The sequence below is a fragment of the Pleurodeles waltl genome, chromosome 11, assembly GCF_031143425.1.
Source record: "Pleurodeles waltl isolate 20211129_DDA chromosome 11, aPleWal1.hap1.20221129, whole genome shotgun sequence".
NCBI lineage: Eukaryota > Metazoa > Chordata > Amphibia > Caudata > Salamandridae > Pleurodeles > Pleurodeles waltl.
The window spans coordinates 945,541,151-945,559,143 of record NC_090450.1 but is presented as its reverse complement, the minus strand read 5'-3'; the positions used below and the strand labels follow the sequence as shown (position 1 = coordinate 945,559,143).

The following is a 17,993-nucleotide window of genomic DNA, read 5'->3' as shown; positions in this document are numbered from 1 at the left end:
TGCAGCCCTTAGAGCCCTTCCTTGGCATCAGGGCCCTTGGTACTAGAAGTACCAGTTACAAGGGACTTATCTGGATGCCAGGGTCTGCCAATTGTGGATACAAAAGTACAGGTTAGGGAAAGAACACTGGTGCTGGGGCCTGGTTAGCAGGCCTCAGCACACTTTCAATTGTAAACATAGCATCAGCAAAGGCAAAAAGTCAGGGGGCAACCATGCCAAGGAGGCATTTCCTTACACTATGCTTTCGCATTTGGGAGGTTAGCGATTGCTCTTCTGCATAAGAGCCTGAAACTGGGTCGGTTGCAGTCTGTTTTGGCACCGAAACCCTGTCTGCATCTTTTTTCGGCTCCGAGGTGACTTTTTTCTTTTTCGGGGCCGAAACCTCTCGGCGTCGATCTTCGTCGGTGCCGCTGTCTCGGCGTCGAGCCGTGTCTACACCGGTATCTCGGTGTCGATGCTTGTCTCCAGCACTTTCTCGGTCCCGAGAAGGCTGCGTGCCGGTGTCTCGACCGGAGTCGGACGATCTCGGCACTGTTTGGGCCTTTTTCGGTGCCGACGGTCGGTCACCGAATTTATGGGTCGAGCCATGGCCTGGTGGCAGTGGCGTCCCCTGGGCCTTGTAAATCTTCTTCTGAGTGGTTTTCGACGTCTTACTCACGGTTTGTGTATCGTCGAATCCGATTCGTGGATCGAAAAGGTTCCTTCCTCTTGTTGTTCCTCGAACTCTCGGTGGGCTGTCGGCGCGGACGCCATCTGAAGTCTTCTGGCTCGACGGTCTCGGAGTGTTTTTCGGGACCGGAACGCACGACAGGCCTCGCAGGTGTCTTCACTGTGCTCAGGTGACAGGCACAGGTTACAGACCAAGTGTTGGTCTGTATAGGGGTATTTATTGTGGCATTTGGGACAGAAGCGGAACGGGGTCCGTTCCATCGGCGTTCTTCTGCACGCGGTCGGGCCGACCAGGCCCCGACGGGGGATCGAAAAACTACCCCGAAGGGCACCGGAGCTCTTCGATCTTTCGACGCGGTGTTGAATCTAACTACGCCGATCCCGAACGCAACAATACCGACGAAAATCTTCCGAAATTAGCTATCTTTCCGTTCCGAAACTCGGAGCGACAGGAACACGTCCGAACCCGATGGCGGAAAAAAAACAATCGAAGATGGAGTTGACGCCCATGCGCAATGGAGACAAAAGGAGGAGTCACTCGGTCCCGTGACTCGAAAGACTTCTTCGAAGAAAAACAACTTGTAACACTCCGGCCCAACACCAGATGGCGAGCTATGCAAAACATGCGTATCTACAGCGACAGATGCCATCGAACACAGAGTTTCCACCCGGCCTACAGCATTGTTGCCGGCTCGTAATAGAGCTGGTGGCAATGCTCACTGTCTGCAAAGCAAACAGAGAACTTTGCGACTGGGCTGGCGAGACAGGCCCCTGCACTGCCCAAGCCAAGTGCATGGGCAGTGCAGGGGCGGCCCTGAGGCACCATGTCTCTGCCAGCCTTTAAATGGTGGAGACGGGGATCGTAATCCCCAGGGCAGCACTGCTTGCAGTGCTGCCTTGGCGGACTAGGACTTCCAGCACCGCCAGACCCTCCTGTGGAGGAAAACTGGCGGTAGACCGCAGCGCTACGCCGCGGTCGTAATGTGGTGGTCCAACCGCCAACGCAACCCTGGTGGTCTCAGGACCTCCGAAGGTCATAATGAGGGCTTATATGTCAGAAAAGCAGGTGGACACAGTTTCATGATTACTCAAAAGTCAACAGGATGTCCAAGTCTATGGTTCGAAAGAAGTTTTGGGTGGTATATGTCTTGAGATGCAACTGAAAAGAACGTTCAACCTTCAACCACAGTTTCCACTCTATGGACATGCAAGCCTCTTCAGCATAGGCTTCAATGCCATTGATGCGGAATGGTGATCTAGCATTTCCCACATGGCTATTCCCCACCATCCGTAGCATTTAAAAAAATGCTAAGGAAACTGTTACTTACCCAGTAAGCATCTGTTTGTGGCATGCAGGGCTGTAGGTGCACATGCTCTGCATACTTCTGCCCCCAAGTGTTGGATCTGGACAGTGACTCCTCCTCTTGCTGGTAAAGCGCATGGGTATCGACTCCATGATCAGATTGTTTTCTCGCAGGCGGTTTATGAATGGAGTGTAGTGTAAGATAATGTAAATGATATGTTCATGGGTATAAATGTGTAGAATACTCTACTACAGCCACAGGTGTCCAGGGAGGTGGGTGCGCTCATGTGAATATACAGCACTACATGCCACCAATAGATACTTATTGGGTAAGTAACATTTTCTGTTTGATGGCATGTGTGATTGTAGATACACATGCTCTTTACAGACTAAATCAGTGCCTCCCAAAAAGCCGTGCCTAACCTGTGGGTGTTGTAGTATTTTGGAACAGAGTACGAAGCACTGCCTGACCTGCGTTAGCTTGTTGGCATGCTAAAACATCCACACGGTAATGTTTAGTGAAGTGTGTGGTATAGCCCATGTAGCGGCTTTACATATGTCAGCTAGGGTAATGTTACCTAAAAAGGCCACAGATGCACCTTTTATACGATTTGAGTGTGCTCTAGGGGGAATAGATAATGGCCTTTTGGCTTCTGCATAGATAGTGTGAATACATTTGACAATCCATCTTGCTATAGTGGATTTAGTAACAGGGTTGCCTTTGTGTGGTGGAGAAAAGGCAATGAAAAGTTGTTTTGACTTCCGAAAGGTTTTAGTCCTATCAATATAGAACATAAGCGCTATTTTAACATCTAATATTTGTAGGGCTCTTTCAGCAACAGAATAAGGTAGGGGAAAAACACTGGCAATTCAACTGTTTGATTGAGATGAAATAGAGATACCACTTTTGGTAAAAAATTTGGATTGGTACGAACAACTACTTTATCTTTATGCCTGCAGCTCACTGGCAGGTCTGAGGGAGGTTATTGCCACTTAGAATGAAGAGAAACTGTAAAGGAAATTAATGTAGTGGCTCAAATGGTGGGCCCATTAGTCTAGTGAGGACCACATTAAGATTCCAAGAAGGCACTGGGAGTAGTCTTTGCAGTATTATTCTTATAAGCCCTTCCATTAAAGCTTTAATAACAGGAATTTTGAAAAGAGTAGAATGTTATCTGTTCTGAAGATAAGCAGCTATAGCTGCTAAGTGTAACCTTATGGAAGAGTAAGCTAAGTTTGCCTTCTGTAAGTGAAGAAGGTAAATAATATTTTGCACTGATACTTAGAAGGGGTCCCAACTTTGAGCAATGCAATAGTGCACACAACCTTTCCATTCTGCTGCATAGCATGCTCTAGTAGTTGGTCTAAGTGTTTCCTTAAGAATATCCATACATTCTGGGGTAGGTTTAGATAATCAAATTCTATGAACTCAGGAGCCAAATTTCAAGATTCAACTCCTTGGGATTTGGGTGTCTGATTGGACCATGGTTCTGAATGAAAAGTTCTGGGTTGAGGGGAAGCTTCTCGTGTGGCACTACTGTTAGGTCTAATAGAGTGGTGAACCAAGGTTGTCTTGCCCATGTGGGTGCAACAAGAATGAGAGTGAGAGAAGTTTGTCTGAGCTTCCGAACCAGATGCAGAAGGAGAGGGAGTGGTGGAAAAGCGTGGGCAAATATCCCTGACCAGTTCATACATTGAGCATTGCCCTTGGAATGAAGGTGTGGGAAACTGGAAGTGAAGTATGGACATTTTGCGTTTTCTTTTGTTGCGAAAAGATCTATGTATGGACATTTTTTTGAAAGTGGGGTAGAAGGACTTGGTGGTGGTGTTCCCACTCGTGGACTTGTTGCCGCATCCTGCTGAGGTCTGCAAAACTGTGGTGTATTCCTGGGAGGTGTTCTGCTAACAGGTATATATTGTGACGGATGGCACAATGCCAAAATGTCTGTGCAAGGCGAGACAGTTGAAGAGAATATGTTTCCCTGGTTCCTACTGTTTCTGCACATTATGCATGGTTGTCATGTTGTCTCCGTATCAAAACTACTTTGTTGGTGTGATGAATTTCAAAGGCTTTGAGTGCTAAGTGAACAGCTGGCAACTCCAGATAGTTGATGTGTAGAGTTTGATGTGTTTGATCCCAAAGACCCTGAACTGTGAGATCCTGGAGATGAGCACCCCACCCTGTCTGAGAGGTGTCCGTTGTCAGAATGATGTGGGGAACAGGGTCCAAGAAAGGCTGCCCCTTTAAAAGGTTAGTTTTGGTCCACCACTGCAGAGAGCGAAAGGTGCGGCTGTCTGCCCACACTAGATCCTCTAACCGACCCTATGCCTGAGACATTCTAGCAACAGGTGAATGTGAAGGTGGGAATGTGGTATGATTACAATGTAAGCCGCCATCATTCCTAGGAGTTTCATGACTGATTTTACTGTGATTGGGATGAAAGTGATAAATCTGTGTTTGAAAATGTTGTACCCTTGCTGCACTTGGGTAGGCTATTCCCAACTGGTTGTGGAGAATGGCCCCTACATAGGGCTGTATATGAAGTGGTTTTAGATGTGACTTTTGAAAATTGATGGTAAAGCCTAGTTGATGAAGTAGGTTTATTGTGGTTTGAGTATGATGCAAACTTGTTGAGATTGCTGGCTTTGATGAGACAGTTGTCTAGGTATGGGTAGACAAGAATTTTCTGCCTGTACAAGTGAGCTGCTATGACAGTGAGGCATTTTGTAAACACCCTTGGAGCTGTTGTGACCCCGAATGGGAGCCGTTTGAATTGGTAGTGTTGTCCTTCTATCACAAATCTGAGATATTTGTGGTGTGCTGGGTGTATGGGAATGTGAAAGTAGGTCTCTTTTAAATCCTGTGCCGATACAAAGTCGCCCTGTTGTAGCAGTGGGATCACATCCTGAAGTGTGATCATGTGAAAATGTTCTGATATGTAGTAATGATTTAAAGGCCTGAAATCTAGGATATGTCCTAAGGAGACATCGTTTTGGGGTACAAGAAAGTATAGTGAATATAACCCCATTACCTGATGTTATAAAGGAATTGGTTCTATTGCTCCTTTTGCCAATAAGGCCTGCACTTCTTGCTTGGGTAGAGCAAGATGGTCCTGTTAAAGTTTGTGAGTGCTAGGGAGAATGGTTCCATGTGGGGACTTGAGCTCCAGACAATAACCATCTTGGCAAAAATCTAACACCCACTGATCTGTAGTGATTTTTTGCCAGTTTTGAAGAAATAACAGATGTCCTCCTATAGGTGTTTGGTAATCTGAGGGAAGGTGTAGTGGGTCACTGCTTGATGGCGGTGGAACAGGTTCGAGGGGAGGGTGTTTTCCCCTACCTCTGTAGTTATTCCCTCTATAGGAGCCTTTGTAAAATCCTCTTTGGGAGGCTGTGTGGGGCTGACCTTTATGACAGTGAGGTTTCAGATGTGGAAAGCTTAGAGGTCGTTTTAAACTGAGGCCTGCGTTGAAGTACCACGCGAGGAAGGGAGTTGGTGCGCCCCATGAATTTTGCCACTTCATTGTCCTTCTTCATTTTCTCTAACGCCTGATCTGCTTGTGGGCCGAAAAGGTGTTTTTAATCAAATGGTACATTTAAAATAGTCTACTGTACCTCTTGCTTAAAACCTGAAATGCATAGCCACGCATGTCGGCATAAAAGGACACTGATGTTTATTCCTCTCGCTGCTGTGTCAGCTGAGTCTAAGCACAGCGGATGGAGTTGTTGGATATTAATTGTCCCTCAGTAACAATTTCCTGGCTTCTTTTCCTGTGCTCCTTTGGGAGGTACTGGAGAAGTTCCCCCATTTCGTCCCAGTGGGCATGATCATATGTACCAAGTAGACCTTGAGTCCTGGCAATACACCAGTGGATGGCTGCCTGACCTTTAATAAAAACTGGGTCAGATGGGGAGACCTTATATTTTTTGATAATGCGTGCTCTTGCGAGGTCTTGGAAAATATTGTCTGCATGGCTTAACAACCTTTAAGCATGGGTAGATATTGAGAGGACCTAGGTGAAGTGCTAAGTGTTTAAAAAAGAAAATCATCTTCAAGGGGCACTTTGTGAAGAGGCACCTGATGGTATGTGGCTGCCCTTCCAATTAATTCTTGAAAAGAAGTTGCATTGTCTAGTGGGGATGATCTTGCTGGGTAGACCTCCGTGTAAGTGTCCATATATGTGACCACATCATATTGAGACAAAGGCCCTGTGTCTGATTGGAGAGGCCTATTGTCATCCCCTGTGTCCTGGGTGTCATGAAATGACTGAGGTGAGCCATGTGGGGAGATGTCAAGGGGGTTATCTTGAGACGGTGGTGGAGAAGGAGTATGTGGTGGTGGAGTGGTTGGTGGTGGAGATTAGGTAGAGGTAGCTGGATCTCATCCAAGTCTTTCTCTAGTCTCTCTTGTTTGAGTGGAGGCGTAGGTGTTTTCAGAGTCTTTTCAAAAGAGAGTTGTTGCTTTGTAGGAGTAGTAACAACAGCTTAGACCAGCACTCTCCTTGTTTGTGGCTGCATATGCAGTTGTGACTGGTTTGCATGGAGCTGTTGCTTCATCCTATGAAGTATGGGCTCGGGGGATGTTGTTGAGTCCGAGGCTACAGAGCTAGTGATTTTTTTTCAGTGCAGATGCGCTCGTAATTCTCAGTGCCAAAGTTGCTGGTGCCGAGGCAGAGAGTCTTTTCGATGCTGAGTGGGAAGTGTAAGCTTTTGATGCTGAGGATGATGTTTGGTTCAGTAACAAGGTGGAAGGCTTTTGCTTAGATTTTGGTGCCAAGCTCAATGGCGGGGCATCCAAATGAGTCCTTCGCTTCACACCATGGCCCAAGGGCAGTGGCGGCTCGATTCCTTTGCTTCCATGCTTGTGGGCATTTTGGTCAGAGCAGGAGGATCGTTACTCAGAGTTGGTTGACCTGCAGGAATTTCCTGCATCTCAAGAGTTATGTCGGCTTCAGAGTCTGAATTTTGGGTGGAAAATGCCTCCTCTTCAGCAGCTGAAGCCTCGAGAAGTTCGTGCTCTTGTTCATTGTCGGACATGACGGCTTGAAGTCCGAAAATATCTGCTGTGTCCTAGACTTCTTGCCTCTGCATTTCTCAGCAGCGGTCTCTCTGGTCTCGAAGAGTCTATTTTTACCGGAAAGACTGGCAGGCTTCTCAGTCTTCTCCATGCTCTGGAGAGAGGCAGAGGTTACAGACCTGGTGTTGATCGGCCCTCGGAAATTTCGAATGACACTTCGAACAGAAACGGAAATGCATCCGTTTCATTAGGATTTCATTCTCAGAGGTTTTGGAATAGAGAAAATGGCAGCCCAAAGAGCACAACCCTGAGGGCCTTGATCGAGGCGTGTCGATCTGAATAAGATTTTCTTTGGTCCCCGAATGTAAAGGCATAGAATAACACGTTTGATGAACACTACCAACGAACTGGAGAGATTTCCTGAACAGAAGAGATCTAAGACGGTCTCGAATTGGAGCTCGGTGAAAACACGATTGGACCCGATGGCGAAAGAAAACAATCTGATCATGGAGTTGATGCCTATGCACATTACCAGCAAGAGGAGGAGTCAATGTACCTCGTTAGTCGAAAGACTTTTTGAAGAAAAACAACCTGCAATCTTCTGACCCAACAATAGATGGCGGAAGTATGCAGATCATGTGTATCTAAAGCCAAACATGCCAAATATATTATTTCTTCAGACAAGCAATCAACTTGCAACACCAGCAACTGAAATCTGATAATATCCTTTAACCTTAATATATTGCTTAAGTCAAAACGTTTTCCTGTTACGACTTATCCACAAATTGTTGTTAATGATATCCGGATGAATGCGTATGACTCATTGTAGCAGTTGAACACACAGAAAAAAGTCAACACCTTTAACATTCTTAACACACATGTTCGGTTTTTAATTTGCTGTAGGAGAGTCCTAGTAAGTGTTTCTTTACTAACCCTCTCACGATTTTAGCCATAGGAGTTGCTAAGGATGACAGAGCACAAGCAGAACATGTAGTCAGTGAAGTGAAACAGGAGCTAGTTTAGAGATAACCTTCAGTGGCAGGACAGCTTCTGACATCTCACAAGGGTTTGATGTCCTTTTGAAATTACACCTCATATTACAAATCCAAGAAATGTAAGACTAACCACAGACAGGACCTTATGAGGGCCACTACTTATTATGTGGCTAGAGAAAGTAACACCACTTTAGCATGTGTTTGCTTGAGTCTAGGTAGGGTGTACTGTTTCATCCTTAAATTCCTTGCTTCTCCATTTAAGGTAATTCATCTCCACGCATACTTGCCAATTTACAGCTTAGACATGCACACAAATTGGCAGACTCACGTCACAAATTCAGAGACATTCAATGAACAACTGCTCAGAAGTAAACACAGATCTACGTACTCTAAGTCAAACCTGTACAAAGATCCATATTTAGAGCTCGGAACTGCACACAGATCTGTGGAACCACTGCAAGACACACAGATTTATAGGCTCACTGCTCAGAAATGCACACAGATCCACTGAATCGTTGCTTACACATACACAGATCTCCTGGCTCACTGTTCACAACTGCATACAGATCCACAGCTCAGTAATTCCCAAACACCCACAGAATAATAGTTCAGAACCGCACATAGATCTGTGGAATCACTATCAGAAATACACAGGTTCACTGCTCACAAATTCACACCGATCTGCAAACTAACAATTCAGCACTGCAATGGCTAGAACATAGACCCAGTGGGCTGGCTTCTGTAGCTCTTGCGACGCAGCACCATACACACACAATTTCTCTCCCAGAGCAGTTGCAGCTCCAGCAAGTTCACACCAGCTGCATCTCATGCCACCTTTATCACGGATCGCCACACCGAGGAGATGGACCACAAATCAACACTCCTGCTAGTTGTCTGGATCAGAAGAGCTAGTACTTACTGGCATCAAAAGCAGCTTTCAAAGCCTGGATGTCGGTGGCAACCCCGGACACACGATAAATGCCAACCTCTTCCATCCCTCGCCGTTCAATCTCCTCCACACACTGGCGAACAATATAAGGCACCTTTGATCGCTCTCTCCTGATGAAAAAGAAGGATTTCAGTTGAGGAGCATTGAGACATGAGGAGAGCCTTGGGAGGGATGTGTGAAACTGATGCTGAGCTAAGAGGGAGCCTCCTTTCCCTTTACATGAGTTCCACTATTCTCAAAGCCCTGTATAAAGGTTATGTGGTACTCTGTTGGAATCACCTACCCATTGAGGTCTAGATTAATTCTTTTTCACTCTAGCTAGCTTCCATTCTTTTTGGGTTATAGATTCTGATTTCGAGCACCCAGGAGGCTCCTGGGAGTAATGCTTGAACTGAATACATTCTGCAAAATAGACCACTTAATGCCGTCAGCAGCCAATAACAATTTTAAAGGGGTGGAATTCCGACCACTGTCTAGGAGAATGAAGAAGAAAGTTTCTCAGGAAAGGAAAGGAAGCTTTAAAGGAAGGCACAGCAACCATATCTGTGCTTGTGACAGAGGAGCCTACAATGGGAGGTTCTGGTGGTTCCAACATTTTTCATCCTGCCCAAGGCTGTGTATGTGTCATATGTGAAGAACAGGAACCCTGATGAGAGCCTTAAAAGGAACTGCTGCTCTCTGTACCCCAGAGGACTTTCAAGAGGTGCTACAATTGCTGCAAGATGCTAACGTTTCTTCACAAACTTACTTATATAGCTAATCCACGTCTTCAATTGGGAAGAGGTTTGTGAGACACTGGATAAAGGGGCCTCCAGATAGCAGATGTTGTGTGATAAAAAGGGGTAAATTGAATGCAGAAAGAGGAACAGATCTGCCACTGTGCATGAAAGTGGGTGATGAGGCATCAGATATGGTATGTTGTGTGATAAAGGGAAAGGATATTACCTTTAGTGAAAAAAAAGTCTGAGAGAGATAGGCTAAAGAGACCTCAAAGAGGAAAATGTGCTAGAGTGTCTACAGAGGAACCTGCCTGAAATGACAGTGAAGAGAGGGGTGGGAAGAAAGTATAGGGAAAAAAGTACCTTAATACAGAAGTTTAGGTATTTAAAGGCTTGCTCACTTGGTTACTATGGCGATTTTGACCCCAAATACTCCAGTTTGCTTTCGAGATGGCATCCTCTTCAGGCTGAACTCTCGACTAGAGAACTTCACTGAAAGCTTGACATCAATCTAGTGAGAGAAAGAAGAAGCTTAGACGCAGTTACACCAAGGAGGGTGTAGGGGCACAGGCTGGCATTAGGGCAAGACAAACATCAAAACGAGACAAGGTGGTAACAGGGGAGAATTCTGGTGGTTAGGAAGGGTACCAAGGCTTGCTTGTGTCTGGGTAGATCAGCACCATGGTAAGCTAGCATGAGGGAAGGGTTCATGGGCTTAAGGCAGGATGAACCCAGAAAATGTTGGCATCACACCAGGGACCAAAGTAAGGCAAGTTGGCATCTAGACAGTGAACAGTGGCATTAGAGCAGACAGGCACCAATATATGATGGATCTGGGGCAATTTGTTTTTAGGGGTCGTTTGAGCAGGGGGAAGAAAGGAATTGAAGTAGGATGGTACACTAATTATTGATGATCCCAGAGCAGAAAAACATACCACTTACAATCTTACATCTAGATTACACTGGACTAACAATTCAAAATGCATGAAAGACAGCACTGAGTGGCTAAGTCAAGACACAGAGTACCCATATTACAGTGCCAGTGTACAGGACACAGCACTCAGATTCCAAGAGCAGGAGCACATTCACACCAGAATGCAGGACTGGCATTGCAAGGGTAGTTAAACCAGCTCGAGACACAGCAAGGCCAGGAACACAGCACTCATTTTTTCAATAGAAGGGACACAGCATATGCCCTCCAAGGTCAGGTACATAGTACTCATACAATAAGGGGAGGGGGCGCAATGCTCAAACTGTAAGGGCAAGGATACAGCACTCATATCCTAATGGCAGGAATGCAGAACTCATCCAGAAGTCATAGGACAACGCAACTGCCCTGCAGGGGAAGGGACATGATACTCACACTGTAACGGGATTGGCGCTGTGCTCATACTGCAAGAGAAGGAATGCTACAATTCGATCCCAGGGATACAGCTTCCTTATTCCAAGGACAGCGGTGCACCCTCACGTAATGAGGGGACGAACACAACACACTCAGTCCCAGGGTAGTATACTAAAACTCAGATTGCAAGTGCAGGAACAAAAAACTCACAATCCCAGGGACACTGCATTCCCAATCCTATGGCAGAGACAGAGTCCTCAATCTTTCAAGTCAGTAACGGAGCACTCATATTAGGAACGTATGGACAAACCAGTCATAATCCCTGTGACTTTACATTCACAACACAATGTAAGGGACCCAGCACTCAATCTCAGGAAAAGGTAATGACATTCCAATTCCAAAGGAAGGAACAAAAACTCAGTCCCTGGCACGCTGCATTCAGTAGTCCAAATTCTTCAAGTTCATGTACAAAGCTTTCACATTACAAGAGCATAGAAAACCTACTCACATTTCCTGGGACGTTACATTCACAGCCATTATATGGCACTGACATGGCACCACATCAAGACCAACACCCTACAGTGTTCACTTACTCCGCTCATTGAGATCACCGTCCGCTGCCAATCTCTGTCGGGGAGTGTCTGTGGGTCAAGCTGTGAAAGATCAAAGAGGGCAAATAATTAGGTTTTGTTGAATATCTAGCATCTGTGCAGCTCACAGTCCTAGTACATCAGTTTTAACAACTAGAACATAAATAATAACAAGAGCAAAGTGCCGTGCCAGTTGTCAGGGTGGGGCACAGGCAGAGCTGCACGTGCAGTGGATTAGGTGAGGTGCACAGGTAGAGAGCTCTTGGGATGGTAACGGCTCCAGTACAGTGCTACCAGAATAAGCGACAAAGGTGTGCTGTCTTAATAGCATGTGGGTGTCAATATGGTATACCAGCCCAGTGGATGGTGCTAAAATGGCTGAGCTAGGGGCCCTGGCGAAGCTGTGTGGGTGATAAACTATAGAACAGCACAGTAGGTCCTGCAGGCCACACTGAAGGCATATTGGCAGAGCTGTGTGGGGTGTTGTACTTGTTTATCAGTACAAGGGCTACTGCAATTGCAATTAATTGCTGAAGTCCTATGGCTCAGTCTTGGGAGCAGCACACAGGCACTGACATGGCTGTGAGGGGGTGACATACTGATATACTAAGGCAGCATGATTGGGGCAGCACCCCTGAAGAAATTTGCAAAAAATAAGTGCAGGACAGTGGCTCAGCTCTGTGGGTGCAGTATATGAATATAAGGCACACATATACAGAGACAATGAATCATACCTGTGTTAATCAGTGTCTAAGGAAAATGTTACTTACCCAGTAGACATCTGTTCGTGGCATGTGGTGCTGTAGATTCACATGCTTTGCATAAGGCATAAGTCTGCCAGCTAGTGTTGGGCTCGGAATGTTACAAGTTTGTGTGTTCTGTGGATAGTTTGTGTGACCTTGGTGGAATATTTGGAGGAGTGTTTATCAATTCTAGGCAATAGCGACTGCAGATGTCTGACAGCACCCAGTTGTCTGTGGTAAAAGGAGAGGTGTGGAGTGGAAAGGAATGAGGGAAGTCACTGTTTTGGGTGCTGTGGATGCTGCTTAGAGGCCTGAAATTTCCCTCTATTTCTGGGGTATTGTCCTCTATATGTGCCCCTAAAACTACCACGTTGGTATTGCGGTTGGTAGGTTGGCTTTGTCTGTGAGGTGGATGCCTCTGAGGGCTGAGTTCTGAAACCACCTCGAAACTGAGCTTTACGAAAGGACCCTCTATTTGGGGGCATAGTAGAGTGCACCCATTGCCTTTCCTATGTCAGAGTCCTTTCGCAATTTTTCTATGGCTGTGTCTACTTCTGGGCCAAAAAGATGTTTTTTGTCGAACGGCACATTCAACACAGCCTGCTGTATTTCTGGCTTGAATCCAGAAGATCGGAGCCATGCATGTCTGCGTATAGTGACTGCAGTGAAGACACTCCTAGCAGCGGTATCTGCTGCATCTAGGGCAGATCTTATTTGATTGTTAGTAATGGCTTGCTCTTCTTCCACTACTTGTTGTGCCATTGTCTGGTGTTCTTTGGGGAGATGCTGTATTATGTCTTGAATCTCGTCCCAGTAGGCTCTGTCATAGCAAGCTAATAGTGCTTGCGAGTTGGCTATTCTCCACTGACTAGCTGCCTGGGATGCAACTCTTTTCCCTGCAGCATCGAAATTCCTGCTCTCTTCATCAGGAGGGGGTGCATCTCCTGATGACTGACTATTTGCACTCTTCCTGGAAGCGCTACCACAGAATCAGGAGGTACCTGATGGGTGATATAATCAGGGTCAGAGGGTGCAGGTTTATATTTTTTCTCCATCCTAGGTATTATGATGCGTGCTTTAACAGGTTCACTAAAGATCTGATCCGCATGTTTTACCATGCCTGGGAGCATCGGGAGGCATGGATACCTAGAATGTGTTGAGGATAGAGTGTTAAATAAGAAATCCTCTTCTATGGGCTCTGTATGCATGGTAACACCATGATATGCTGCAGCCCTAGCTATGACTTGGTTATAGACAGTACTATCCTCAGGTGGTGATGGTTTAGAGGGATAGCTGTCAGGGTCGTTACTTCGAATGGGATCTGGGTCATAAAGATCCCATGAATCCACATTGTCTTGTTGTGAATCATAAGAATGAGTGGGTGATTGCACTGGTGTAGGACTGGTAGGAGGAGAGGTAGGTAGGTGTGGAGAATGAAGAGAGTGAGGAGGAGAAGATTGAGGAGGTGGTGATTTCTCCTTCTGCTTTGGCACTTTAGCTGGAGGCTGCATAGTGTCCAATTCCTCCTGAAAAGCTAGCTTCCTCTTTGTTTTTAAAGGAGGTACTGTCAGAATTCTCCCTGTTTCCTTATGGATGTGGATCCCGGATTGCTTTTCATCCATAATTTCTAGAATTGGTTGTATCCCTAACTCCTCTTCAGAGGTTTTGTGGCTTTCTTTAAGTCTCTTTGAAAGTCCATGCTCCTCTGTGTAAGTTGGCCTTGTCGGCTCCAAAGTGTGTTTTTTCGAGATCGAAAAAGATGAGGAAGACGAAGGTTTTGGCTCCGAAAGTGGCTTTCTAATTTTCGACTCCGAAAAGTGGTGTTTAGTGGAGTCGGAAACTGAGCTTTTTTTTTGTCTTCAATGTTTTCGGAGTGGCCTGTGAAGTTGGTCACCAACAGTCTTTTTTCAGGCCGAGCCATGGCCTGCCGGCAGTGGGGTGCCCAAAGCCTTGTGCTTTTTCTTTTGTGAGGGTGCAGGGGCAGACGTACTCACATGATGTCCTGCTGTGACTGGTCTGTCTTCATCTGATTCCTGGTCAGACTCGGAATCTCGAACTGAGACTGCATTAATTCTTCCTCTTCTACGTCGAGATGTTCACCGCTCCTCAACGTCATTTCGAGTCTTCTTGCTCTTCGGTCTCTAAGAGTCTTTTTTGATCGGAAGGATCAACAGGCCTCGCAGTTCTCTTCCCGATGGTCTGGGGAAAGGCAGAGGTTTCACACCAGAAGCTGGTCTGTGTACGGGTACTTCGCGTGGCACCGAGGACAGAATCGGAATGGAGTCTGATCCATAAGGCTTCCACACGGTCGGCCCGAATAGGCCTGAGATGGGTGCGCGCGCCCCGAAGGGCGAACAAAGTTGTTTTCCCGACAGCAGTGCTGTGTCGATGGAAGATTATAAACTCGATCGATACAATACAAACGAAAAGAGAGTTTTACAAAGTTTTCTGAATCGAAATCTCGGAGCGAGAGGAAACCCGTCCGAACCCGACAGCAGAAAGAAAACAATCTAAAAATGGAGTCAATGCCCATGCGCAATGGAACCGAAGAAGAGGAGTCACTCGATCCTGTGACTCGAAAACACTTCTTTGAAGAAAAACAACTTGTAAGACTCCGAGCCCAACACTAGATGGCAGGATAATGCACAGCATGTGTATCTGCAGCTACACATGCCATCAAACACATATGTCACTTACCCAGTGTACATCTGTTCGTGGCATGAGACGCTGCAGATTCACATGCTGTGCATTATCCTGCCATCTAGTGTTAGGCTCGGAGTGTTACAAGTTGTTTTTCTTTGAAGATGTCTTTTCGAGTCACGAGACCGAGGGACTCCTCCCATTTCGGCTCCATTGCGCATGGGCGTCGACTCCATCTTAGATTGTTTTTCCCGCAGAGGGTGAGGTAGGAGTTGTGTATATAGTAATAGTGCCCATGCAATGGAGTAAGTATGTATGTATATAATGTGTCTAAAAGTGATATATATTTACAAATTTACAAATGTACAAGTTTTATTAACATCTAATATATAATTTTGATCAACTTATAATGGCTACAGGCTCCCGGGGAGGCGGGAGGGCGCATGTGAATCTGCAGCGTCTCATGCCACGAACAGATGTACACTGGGTAAGTGACATTTTCCGTTCGATGGCATGTGTAGCTGCAGATACACATGCTGTGCATAGACTAGTAAGCAGTTATCTCCCCAAAGGCAGTGGTTTAGCCTGTAGGAGTTGAAGTTGTTTGAAATAATGTTCGTAATACTGCCTGTCCTACTGTGGCTTGTTGTGTTGTTAACACATCCACACAGTAATGTTTTGTGAATGTATGAGGCGTAGACCATGTGGCTGCCTTACAGTTTTCTGTCATAGGTATATTTCCTAGAAAGGCCAATGTGGCACCTTTCTTTCTAGTGGAGTGTGCCTTCGGTGTAATAGGCAGTTCTCTCTTTGCTTTAACATAGCAAGTTTGAATACACTTAACTATCCATCTGGCAATGCCTTGTTTGGATATTGGATTTCCTGCATGAAGTTTTTGAAAGGCTACAAACAATTGTTTTGTTTTGCAAAATTGTTTTGTTCTATCAATGTAATACATTAGTGCCCTTTTGATGTCTAATGTATGTAATGCCCTTTCGGCTACCGAGTCTGGTTGTGGAAAAAAGACTGGGAGTTCCACAGTTTGATTTAGGTGGAACGGTGATATAACTTTTGGTAAAAATGTTGGATTTGTGCGTAGAACCACTTTATGTTTGTGTATTTGTATAAAGGGTTCTTGTATGGTAAATGCTTGTATTTCACTTACTCTTCTAAGAGATGTGATAGCTATTAGGAAGGCTACTTTCCAGGTTAAGTATTGCATCTCGCAAGAGTGCATGGGTTCAAATGGTGGACCCATGAGTCGTGTTAATACAATATTGAGGTTCCATGAGGGAACTGGTGGTGTTCTTGGGGGTATGATTCTCTTTAGACCCTCCATAAATGCTTTCTTTTTGGATGTCTAAATGACGGCTCCCGTGAGCCTCTTGCTGACGAGCAATGGCGATGCACCTGTGCGCCTACTGAGAGGTACAAAAACCTGTGAAGACGTTTGGCGGCATTTCAAGCGACCCCTTCAGTTACATACGCTCTCTGCTGATGACGGCCGAAAGCCAGAAACACGTGTCCAGAGATACGGCACTCGCTGCACCTACCTTAGGTGAAAGACTTTCTACAGCGATACGGCACTTGCTGCACCTACTTAGGGTGAATAATTTTTTGAAAAATTCTCGCTATTTATATTTAAATGACTGCATTTACCATGATGCCTTGGGGCTATTTTCCGCTTGAATGCAAGGGAGTGTTGCTCCCTTTTTCTTTTTGGATGTCTAAATGACGGCTCCCGTGAGCTTCTTGCTGACGAGCACTGGCGATGCACCTGTGCGCCTACTGAGTGGTACAAAAACCTGTGAAGACGTTTGGCGGCATTTCAAGCGACCCCTTCAGTTACATACGCTCTCTGCTGATGACGGCCGAAAGCCAGAAACACGTGTCCAGAGATACGGCACTCGCTGCACCTACCTTAGGTGAAAGACTTTCTACAGCGATACGGCACTTGCTGCACCTACTTAGGGTGAATAATTTTTTGAAAAATTCTCGCTATTTATATTTAAATGACTGCATTTACCATGATGCCTTGGGGCTATTTTCCGCTTGAATGCAAGGCAGTGTGCTCCCTTTTTCTTTTTGGATGTATAAATGCTTTTATGACTGGGATTCTAAAAAGTGATGTTGAATGTGTAATCTGCAGATAGGCAGATATTGCTGTGAGATGTATTTTAATGGACGAAAAAGCTTGCTTTGATTTTTGTAAGTGTAATAAGTAGCTTACAATGTTTTTTGTGGATGCATGTAGTGGTTGAATTTGATTATTATGGCAGTAATAATCAAATCTTTTCCATGTATTTGCGTAACAATGTCTTGTAGTAGGTTTCCTAGCTTGTTTAATGACTTCCATACATTCTTGTGTAAGGTCTAAATGTCCAAATTCTAAGACTTCAGGAGCCAGATTGCTAGATTGAGCGATGCTGGGTTCGGGTGTCTGATTTGTTGTTTGTGTTGAGTTAACAGATCTGGTCTGTTTGGTAGTTTTATATGAGGTACTACTGACAGATCTAGTAGTGTCGTGTACCATGGTTGGCGAGCCCAAGTTGGTGCTACTAGTATTAGTTTGAGTTTGTTTTGACTCAATTTGTTTACTAGATACGGAAGGAGTGGGAGAGGGGGAAAAGCGTAAGCAAATATCCCTGACCAACTCATCCATAACGCATTGCCCTTGGAGCGAGGGTGTGGGTACCTGGACGCGAAGTTTTGGCATTTTGCGTTTTCTTTTGTTGCGAATAGGTCTATTAGTGGTGTTCCCCAGTTTTGAAAGTAAGTTTGTAGTATCTGGGGATGAATTTCCCATTCGTTGATTTGATGGTGATCTCGACTGAGATTGTCGGCTAACTGGTTTTGAATTCCTGGGATGTACTGTGCTATTAGGCGAATGTGATTGTGAATCGCCCAATGCCAAATTTTTGTGCTAAGAGACACAGCTGTGATGAGTGTGTCCCTCCCTGTTTGTTTAGGTAATACATTGTTGTCAAGTTGTCTGTTTTGACAAGAATGTGTTTGTGTGCTAT

The 17,993-nt window shown here is 45.5% G+C and overlaps 1 protein-coding gene across 1 annotated transcript in view; it reads right to left on the bottom strand.

Moving 5' to 3' along the window:
* BCR (BCR activator of RhoGEF and GTPase) overlaps positions 1-17,993 on the bottom strand; it is a 356,931-nt gene that overhangs the window by 47,596 nt on the left and 291,342 nt on the right. The window contains exons 17-19 of the mRNA XM_069215112.1: positions 11,591-11,650; positions 10,057-10,166; positions 8,907-9,046 (exon numbers count right to left, since the gene is read on the bottom strand). Coding sequence (XP_069071213.1) covers positions 8,907-9,046; positions 10,057-10,166; positions 11,591-11,650 — 310 coding nt within the window. The remainder of the gene's footprint in view (positions 1-8,906; positions 9,047-10,056; positions 10,167-11,590; positions 11,651-17,993) is intronic.